The 10,830-nt window shown below is 41.0% G+C and overlaps 1 protein-coding gene across 1 annotated transcript; it reads left to right on the top strand.

Moving 5' to 3' along the window:
• Positions 1–610: 610 nt before the first annotated feature.
• LOC308144055 (xin actin-binding repeat-containing protein 1-like) lies at positions 611–7,001 on the top strand. The gene is made up of 4 exons (XM_080515067.1): positions 611–763; positions 1,491–1,627; positions 1,944–1,991; positions 2,367–7,001. Exons 2-4 carry the CDS (start codon positions 1,565–1,567, stop codon positions 6,804–6,806), a joined length of 4,551 nt encoding a protein of 1,516 aa, XP_080371193.1. The 5' UTR covers positions 611–763; positions 1,491–1,564; the 3' UTR covers positions 6,807–7,001.
• The last annotated feature ends 3,829 nt before the right edge of the window (positions 7,002–10,830 follow it).

Here is a 10,830-nt window from a genome sequence, read left to right as displayed (position 1 = left end):
GTAAATTAGTCATTATACTGGTGGAAATAGCAGTATTACAGCTATCTTTAAAGTACAAGATACAACCGAAATGTCTCTTAGAGAGGGATAAATATAACAAATGGCGTTTCATAAGAATCAATAAGTAACTTACACAGCACTGCTCACTTCTGGATTAAAATATTAACCCGAACCCATCTGATAAAGAAAATTCTTATCAAAAACAAATGAGTCATGAGAGTCTGTGTAATAAATAGTTCTCAACAAACAAGTAAAAATGAGACCAAAAATATTGTATCATCCATTATTGATCAAGACAGGCCCCAATACAATAGCACTGAACACTGCATAAAATGAATGTTGACAAATAGATATGCTTTTGATTTTGTTAGATGTAATCATCATTACGCTCACGACAAAGCCTTCTCCGAGTCCTGTGACTCAGGTCAGAGTTCCAAATGAGTGAAAGAGAAGCGGGGTACATGTCCGTGCAGTGACTGTGCAAAGAGCTGTGATTGACTCAGCCCGGTGTGGGCATCATGGGCCACTTCAGAACGGGACGGAAATAGCCAGTGTGTCGCAAGTCCTGAATAAGTGCATGAGGGTGAAAGGGTCAGCTGTCTCCGGGGCAGGCATGAGACAGAAGGAAGGAGCGACCAGGAGAGGCAGAGGCTCGGCTCTGCAAAGGACACAAAGCAGGAGGAAACTAGACTGAGATATTATCTCATGGATTTGTAGGCGCAAAGAAGACGGACAGAAAGGAAATTGGAATTATTTCACTACTGTGAGTAAATTTCATCTCAAAGAGATTCCTAAAAACACACCAGTTTCTTTTTATTATTTTTTTTAAACCCAAAAGCTAAAAATACAACATGAGAGACTTAAAAAATATATATAAATACAATATTAATACTTCAAATAATTTGCTAATCTATTAGTTTCGGCCAGAATTCATCACCCAAGCTGCCACTCTTTATCTAAATACAGTTTTTTTCATGTTTTCTCGATAGGGGAGCTTCCACACTGTAGATACTTCTTTATTTTTATGAGCAACTTCGAGACATAATGTCTGTTTACTTTTGCTTCACTGTGCTTAGTCAACTGTAGCTGCAGTGACTTCGCTGTCCTTTAAGCCTCAGTATGTGTGTCACTGGAGTCAGTTATATGACCTCCTGCACCACAAGCGGGACATTTATAACTCAACCACACGACAGCTGGTAAATATCAGCTTGAAAACGGCCATTACTCGTGGCCCCAAACTGGTGCCTATTAACACACAATTTGATGACACGGCCAGAAGTCACCTGTGTCATTAAACGAGTCATTGTCTTTGAATACTTTCAGAATCGTCTGCCTCCCAGTCGCATGCTGCTGATTACAGTCTTTATTTAGACATTGTCAACACGGCTCTCAGACGGCTCTGATTAGACCCTTCTCAAGTGCGACGCAGTACAATTTGTGTCATAACAAAATTGTACACATTAAATCGACTGTGTCTGCTCCTTCCACAGATGAAAAGAGGAGGTCAATTGCAGACTTCAGAGACATCCAAACGAAGGACAAACTGTCCGTCTCAGTCAAAGTGATGTCTGCTCTCTATTTGTCAAAAGTGGCTACTCGGGAATCGACCAACACTCCTGTAAAGCCGGTAAACAACAGTCTACTCCTGTGTCTTTTTTTGTTCAGTGTACAATATCTTCAGAGGTGTGAATTTTCTTAAACTAGATATAAAATAATTTCTTATATTAAAAGATCTACATATTTTTACGGAGATAAATAGGCCTAGAAATTGACATAGTGTAGTCAGTTGAAACAACATGATTTGCTGTTGTTGAGCTTCTCCAGAGTTACGCATCATATGGAAATGACAAAATGTAAACAGTCCATTACTGATATGGTGAATCCAGTCAGACAGCTCATATTAATTGGAAAATAAATTGAAACATTTTCCTATTTCTGTCCAGGAACACAGTCGGTCACCTGAATCAGCGAAAAGAGGAAGATCTTTTCAGGTAAACCAGATGGTTAGCATGATATTGTGGTGGGTGAAACTGTTATGTGCACAATGGATTTGCATAGTTACCTGCATAATGTAGCGATATCCTGATGGACATTCATTGTCTTCAAAATATCAAAACTGACACGGATGCCATTCATTGCACATATTCTATCAGTTATGGTTAAGGTTGCATGTGTGGCTGTATTTCCTGGTTCGTTTGGATTTCCTCTTAACACTTCTACGGCTGGCATGAGGAGAGCGAACCGGCCGGACATGGATGGTAACAAACTCTCATGAAAATAACAAAGCTGGAGCATGGTTTTCCCTTGATGGGCTGAGTTATATTGACATGGATGGAATAGTAAGAACATTACTTTGTTCTCCCAAGATGGCTGATGACCCAACATCCTTCCAAGGAAAGGATGGCCATCCTCCGCCTCCTTCAGGAGCAGAAGACAGCTCTGGGCCACATTATCAAGCTTCCCAAGTTTCTAAGGAAATGCTGTATCAACAGCGACAGAAATGTGAGCTGAGACGGCTCCTGAAGCACACTCACCCAGAGCTGAAGATGTTGGATGATGTTGTGGACGAGGAGCTTGCTGAGGTTTTGAGTTCAGAAAGGGAGACAGCTGGTGAAACTGGATATGAGGGAGAGGTCTTGTCAAGATGCTTGATATTTGAGAACTCTGGCTTGAAAGACAAAGTGTCTCCTAACACCCCTAAGATGCACATGGGAGAGGGGAATGCGGAAAAGTGTGATGTCAAGAAACGTTCAGCCGTTTTCAAGGAGCCAAAAGAAAAGCCTCATACTGGACCTGTGAAAGCACTTGCAGGGGATGACAAATCTCTTCCCTTTAGGCCAGAACCTGACAGAGACCGTGAGGAGGAGAATGTTAAAATAGATGTCCAGGCGACCAGAAGGTTATTTGAGAGTCAGCATGTGAACACAAATAGGTCAAATTCAGATAGAATTATTGAGACAAACGTTTCTGTTTCTGCGGATGAAACAAATGCCCAAATACAGAACATGGAGATTGACATGCGTCGTGAAGACAATTTACAAAGTAAAAACAAAAGAATCTACCCTGATTTGGAAAAACAGCCTGATAAACAAGTGTCATGTGTCCATGCTGTTGGTCAAAATGTTGAATCTGAGACTAATTTAAGCAAAGCCACTTCTACTGCTGAAATACTCACTGAGGAGGAACTTTCAAGCACTCCCGATGTAGAGGGATGTCTTGATGTGATAAAAACAAGTGCCGCTCTTTTCCAAAACAACCCTTTCCTCTCAACAAACATAGAAAGAGAGAATTCCCATGTCCATACATCAAAACCTCAAATCTCAGCAAGAGACGGTGGGACAGGTGAGGACTGTCTGGTTGCTAATGTGAGAAACAGAACCCATCTGTTTGAATCAATGCCATTTGACAAAATCAGGCAGCAGAACAAAGATGAAATTGAGACCATGATGGAAAACATCAAAGAAACATTAGATTTCCTCTACAATGCACGTGCCATTCATTCATTTGGTTCAATTATTGAGGTGAACGAGACTATGATTGCTAAAAAGGCTAAATTCACAATGTCACAGAGTGGGCCAGAGATCAAATATGATGAGTTTGCTGAAGGTGGTGCACAAAACTTTGTTCTCCATTCCCTACCAAGAGTGAATCTAAAACCTCAGATCACGTACCTAAAAGAGGATAGCAAAGGATGCATGACAGCCACTGTGGTGAATGTACCTATTCACCAGCGTCAGGTCCACACCACCAAGGACACAGAGTGCAAAACGGCCAATGTGGCTCAGCTTGTCGAGGATATTCTGAACCAAGACAACTCTCTGAGGAAAGGAGTGATCATTCAACAAGATGTAAACAACTCCGCTGAAGTCATTGTTTACTCGCTGTATAAGTATTTTGATGAGGAAGATGTGAAGACTTACAGCCCTGCGCAAGGCGCAGAGTATTATGAACCAGAACAGGAAAGTGGTGAAATGGCTAAAACCCTTGATAAAGAAACAAGAAAGGGCATCATTGACTCGGCCAAACGCAGCTTTCTGGACACCTTTCAAGATCAAACCTGTCCAGGATTCCTCAGACCTGAGGTTACAGAAAAAGGGAACGTAAAACTGTTCAGGAGCTGCATTGAGAAGGGAGATTTTGATTATCTAAAAAATCTTCAGACAGAAGCAACAGCTGAGGAACAGGAATCCCCTCAAAATGAGCCCGTCACCAGACAGGACCCTTATGAACAGGAAGGTGATTTTGCAGAGGAAAGTACTCCAGAATGGGTCCCTGTGGATATAAAGCGATTAAAAAGCATATTCTCTGGAAATCAGAATCAAACGCAACCAAAGCCAAATATCTATGACAATTGTTTACAATCTACCCTCATGTCAACTGCAGGTCAAAATGTTTTAATTGACCAAAAGCAATATATGCAGAATACTTTGGCAGCGTCTGTCATCAATACACAGAACCAGGCTGTTAACTCTAAAGTCACACCACAGTCTTCATTTTTAAGTTGTGATGGGCAGGATGATGACAGGGTCCTCCAGGCAGAACTAGTTCAGGTAATTGATGAAAATGATGAGATCTCTGACCTCCAAACTGCAATCCAGGAGCTTCAACAGGCCACAATCAATGCCAAAGCCTTGTGTCACTCGTCAGGAGAAAAAGGTAAAGCTTTACTTCAAGAATCTTCGCAGGAAGACTCAGTTTCAAATGTACACAGTTCAGAATCTATGCCAGCACAAGAAGCAGAGGAAGTTGTTTTTGAGGGTAAAGTTCAAGCAGCTTTAGACTCCTTAGAAAAATCCAATATTAATGTCACAAAAGGCGATTTTAGAACAGCAATGATATATAGAAACTCCTCCAAACCCTGCCAGGAAAGGTCACGAAATACAGATGTCCTGTCTATTAGAAAACCCACCGAGATGTTTTGCCCGAATACCCCTGAAGAACCATTAGTTAAAGAGGTGTGTGCAACAAATGCAAAATCTCCACAAGAAACAAGAACCTCAAATAAACCAGCAAGAGGTGCCATGTCAGATAAAAACAAAAGACCTATTGGTCCAAAACCAGTCATTCCTCCTAAACCAGAACATTTGATGATGAAACAGAGAAATGGCAAATCTTCAGACCTAAAAGATATGCAAGCAACCCAAAACAATACTGCCACCCCCAAAGAAATGTTTCCAAAATCTCCTCACTCAATGGTAAATACAACAGTTCCCTGTCAAGATGAACTTGGGCAAGAACTGTTCAAATCAAATAGGGATTCATTAGGTCCTCAAAGCGCTGAGCTTTTGAGTAAATCTGAACAAATGACCCAGGAACCTGACATAATATGTTCCGCTGTTGCTGACACCAAAGTCATTCCAAAGCAACAAACGTTAAATGTTACAGCAGATGAAAAAAGCCACCAAGATTCCTCAGTCAAAGATGGTCTGAGTGAAAATGAGGAAAAACATGTGGATTTCCATGAAGCATGCCAGAAGTTTGGAGGTAAAAAAGCATCTCCAAAGAAGATTGCCCCTGTAAAACCAAAAAGAGTAAAAATTGCACAGCCCGCACAAGTTGTAATCGATCCATCGTGTCACGCTGGTAGACACAGTGACGGCAGTGAAGGGAAGCAGGAGAAAGCAATGAAGCAGGAAAACAGAGTTGAGATGAGGGAAAAGAAAGGACGGACTGAGACGGAGGACGAACGCCGACAGCGGCTGTCGGTTCACATGGATGAGATCATGAGAGGGAACATAACAGCGGCCATGGAAATCTTTGACAACCTGCGAAAGCAGGAAGAACTCCAGAGCCTCCTCAGCAAAGTTGAAGAAATCGAACAAGACACAAGCGAAGTCGACGTAAAGTCTTTGAGGAGTGTCTTTGAAAACGTCCCTGACTGGGTTGTCAGTGCTGACAAGACAGAACAAATTAAGGTGAAAGAAGAAAACAAAGACAAAAGGCTGCCGTCAATAAGAGAAAACACGCAGGCCAAGACTTCAATGGCTCATGTTTTTGGAGATCTTGAGCGAGCTAGTGAAGAGATAATGAATCTCAAAGAACAAACATTAGCCAGACTCGTAGACATAGAAGGAACCATAAAGAAAGCCCTTTATTCAGTTTCTACGCTTAAATCTGATGCAGACATTGCTGGCTTATCATGCCTGTTTAAAGAGTCCTTAGGGGCTGTGCAAGGATCTCCATCTTCAGGCAATATTAGCAAGATTAGCATCGAGTCAAGCAGAAAAAAATCACAGCAAGCAAATGAAAGTGCCACACGAGCTAAAACAGCAAGTGAGCAAAGTGCTGAAGCGTCGTCCCCAAAACAGCGGTCGAGTCCCCCGTCTTCACCCGCGTTCATCTCCATCGAGTCAGCGGCTAGGAAGACAGACAGAGCCGAGGCTGTAGTGCCAGAAACCTTAATCTGCAGAACGTGCCAGCAGAGTCCGAAGGTGGAGGAAAAATTCCGGACGACCAAGACACTGACGTGCAACAGCCCTGCTGGAAAGAGGAAGGGTGAGCCCAGAAGAAACGGTCAAAAACAAGCCACTTGCAGCCAACCGAACCCCAACCGGGAAGTCAGTGTGCTGGAGGTGCACACGGACCACGAGGGGAAAAGTATTGTAGGAACTAAGACGGTCACAGAAAATTACGAGAGGACTGATAACTTTGGGAACCGTTTTTATTCCTCCAAAACATCCACTGTTGTTACACCCCAGCCAGAGACCACAACGTCATTGACAAGTCCAGCAGCGACCAGTCCAGGAACATACCAGGTCACAACCCACCCAGAAGTGCAGCTGCCTGTCAATCAAATGCCTCAATAGGAAACTTACTTTGTCGTAGCTCATGTACATAAATGCAGTTTATCTAGACATTATTTGAGTTGAATATTCCTGATTGTTTGGTTTTTAATATCACTCGTTTGACATGTTCTATTTATGTTTAGGTATCTTTTTCAATATTTAAAGCTATGTTTGACATGAATATTGAATTAAACTTGGTTTGGTTGTCATTTGTTCCACAGTGTCTTGTCAAAGTTTCTCTTTTTTTTCTAAATTTACCTCTTTAATAATAATTGGTCTGGCTTTTTGTTTTTTGTTTTTTTCCCCATCAGTTTCAAGCAGCTTCACAAGAGATGTGCTCAGCCTGTTTGAAACCAGTTTATCAGATGGAAAAAATAACAGCAGACAAATACACGTTTCACAGAAATTGCTTCTGCTGTAAAAAATGCAAGAAAAAACTAAGGTGGGATTTTTGATACTTTTTGCTCGTATTGTGCCCATGGTCATTTTCACTTCATTTGATATTAACCTAAAATCTCCTGGATCCCAAATGAAAGTCTTCAGTGATTTTTTTTGTCATGTACTTGTGTAATGTTTATAAGCTTCATCAATGTGGTTGAGTTTGAAACATTTTGCCAGTACCAAAATTCTCATTTAACCACATAAATGCTGAAACTGATTCAAGAAAACCACACGTCCTTTAACTAAACTGTATTTGACAAATCTGTGTTCATTTGTAGCGTGTCCAATTACACACCTGCAAATGGTGAATTCTACTGCATATTTCACTACAAACAACTGTTCAGAAGGAAGGGAAACTATGATGAAGGTTTTGGACAGGCTCAACACAAGAGCCGATGGCTTCTGAGGAGCACGTCCAATCAGCATGATGAGCATGATGCATGAATGTATGTTCAGGTGAGTAGAGGCAGGTTTTACATCAGGTACATTCATATTTTTGGTTAATTATTATATTTGCATGCTTCATTTATAACTGTATTTTATTTCTACATTCAGCTGATGGGAATTTGAACGGCACAGGAAGATACAATGGTCCAAAAGCTGCACTGCCACACCATTCGTGTCAAATCTTTATAACTTTTAAAGGGTGGATTGCTGAATGAAAATGTACATACATGATGATTCCAACCTAATTTATAACGGCGCCTCGGACGTTTACATCAGTGGCCCTGGAGCCGCCAAGAAAAGTTGTGCACCCCAAAACATTAAAGTAAATTTATAAAAGTGTGAACATTAAAGTGTAAAATGTACAGTTTCCCAGATCTGCTCCAGATTCTACATGGCATTTCACCAGAACAGGTAAAGTCTCAGGCTCCCTACTGGGATCTTTGGCACCACTCAAAGGGTGTCCTAGACATGATGACAATCAGTAATCATTTCATAATCATTCAGTTTGTTAGGAAATATTTTCCTTTGCATTTTTCAGTTTACATTTGCTACATGCAATTAAAGATACAAATAAGACACACAGTGGGCATAGTTTGATTTGATTGGTGGAGGAAGAAGAAGAAAAATCAGTTGGGTTTTATTCAGAACATTAGAAGTCTTTTTCAGACAGGTTGGGGTTTTTTTGTTTTTTCTATGACATTGTAATTATGATGAATGGAATTTTTACAGATGACAATAAAGTGTGAAAACATGTACACGTGGGATCTTTTGGTCTGAATATTTACCTCATGCAATTGATCTTTGGATTAGTTGACATCTGTGCACGCCTGGGATTTGTACCTTTTATCCAGTACTTTGGGAGGAGAATTTGTCAAACAACGATGTTGTTAATGGGAGGTCTTGCATGTCTTGGAATCATTGCCATGGTAAGGTAAGTGGTGCCAGGTAAGTTGCTTCTCTGCCACAATGGTGATCAGGTCCAGTGCATAGGTCGGCAACCTTCAACACTCAAAGAGCCATTTGGACCCAGTGAACAGAACACACTGGGAGCCGCAAAACCCTCTCGACATAAAAATGGAGATAACACCGCATTTATTGATTTTAACTTCTATGCTCCATAAAAATACTGAGGAACTGCAGATTGAAATAAAAAGAATAAGTCAAGCCGCATCTTCAACATGAATTAAACATATCTGAATAAATTAAATATCTCATCGGCCATAATCTCTCCCATTATCGTTTACATACGTCACTTTGCACACACTGCACAGTGGGACCGAGTGTCAAGGAGCCGCAGCAGAGGGACAAAAGAGACGCACGCGCCTCCGGAGCCACGGGTTGCCGACTCCTGGTCTAGTGTGAAGATGACATAGTAATATTTATTGTAAATACTCATCAAGTGATTTGAATAGGAATTCAGGCTGGCATTATTCATGTTTTCCCATCAACTGTATGTTATGAAGACGTTCTGTCAGATTTTTCTTTGTGCTTTTGCTTGTCCACTAGATGTTCCTGTTGCGATCACAGCTGCAGCTGTACTGGGAACATTTGCTGCAACGTGTACTTTCAGTATTGTTTATGTTTACACTACAGAATTACATCCCACGGTCATGAGGTGACACTGACAAAATGAATGTATTAGCAGACAAATTGCAGAAGATTTTCAGTATGTTGATGGGTTTGTTGTCTGCAGGCAGAATGGTGTCGGTCTGAATGCCACCTTTGCTCGTGTGGCAGGAATCGTCACCCCATTGTTCAGACTCCTGGCTGTCTGTCAAGCTTATTTCTTCTTCGATGCTTGCCCAGCTTGAGGGGACATGGATAGAGCTCAACTACAACGACGCGAGGCCAACTCAGTTTTTTAAAAGTTTATTTCCAGCTTTTTATAACAGGTTGAAACCTTCAAGAAAAGGGTAAAAAAGAGACAAAGGAAGAAATAAGCTCTGTACAAATGTTTCCAATGAATGAACACCCTGAGCTTTTTATCATTTTAAATAAATAATTTATTACCTGAATTCACTGCTATTAAACACAATGTTTCAACCTAAAATGTTTTCCATTTGTAAAATTAAATCATGTACCTTGACGTACTTATTTTAACCATTTTAATCAAAGTCTAACCTTTTACAATGTATTTGACCCATAACTTATTTATTCATTTTAGTCTTTACGTAAATAGATTTATCTAACTCAACAAAAATCATTACTCTTAACATTTTAGTAATTTTATCCTTCATTGTTTTAACATAAATTGCACTATGAAATCCCAATATGTATATGTATCTCAAGTGGACCAGACAGCACCCAGTAACAATGAATTTCGGTTGAGAACATGAGAAGCAAATTCTGTTCAGGAGGATATACATTGATCAGGGTGAAATAGATCCTTCAAGGGCAAAAAATCCCACCCCGGTCATGTTCTAATTATTAAACATTTGTTTGCCAGTGTATCTTTAATTTGTGGTTTGATGTTGTTGTCTATGATTCACAATGAAATCAGGTTCCTGAAATTTTAATGAGTGACATTTTATACTGAAAACAAGAAGGCCGTTGCTCGGCTAATCCCCCGCCGGAGGGCTTTATATTTTCCCACAAAGCCAGCTCTAAGGCAGCACACTTGGTACACTAGAGGGTGTTCCATGGGTCCTAGTAGATAATTATGTAGAATCTGAAAGGTCTTCTTCATAAGCTATGTCAAAATACGTCTCCAGAGCCCAAAAGGCGTTTTTTATGCACTTAGTGACCCTGTGACCAGATATGCAAATGAGGTCATGGTCACCATGGTGCCCCTTCTCCCCAGGTGGAGTGTCCATGTGTGAAGTTTGGTGACTGTGGGCCCAGGAACTGCTGAGAAATGAGGAGAAATGTATTGTGCAACCATGACAAGCAAACTTCAGACCCTACCAATCTTCAAGGTCAAGGTCAGGTCACTTGGTGTACTGGAGGTTATCCCTGGAGTGTGTATCATGTGTGTATACAATTTCAGAGCCCTAGCTCAAAAACCTAGGCCTCCAGAGCCCAAAATGTGTTTTTAAGCACTTCGTGACCCTGTGACCTACTTAATATGCAAATTAGGTCAAGGTCACCATAGTATCCCTTCCCCCTCTGAGATGTATCCACATGTGAAGTTTGGTCACTGTGGGCCCAGGGGTTGCCG

This window comes from Blennius ocellaris (genome assembly GCF_963422515.1).
Source record: "Blennius ocellaris genome assembly, chromosome: 19".
In the NCBI taxonomy this organism is placed as follows: domain Eukaryota; kingdom Metazoa; phylum Chordata; class Actinopteri; order Blenniiformes; family Blenniidae; genus Blennius; species Blennius ocellaris.
This window is presented reverse-complemented; position numbering and strand designations above follow the sequence as displayed.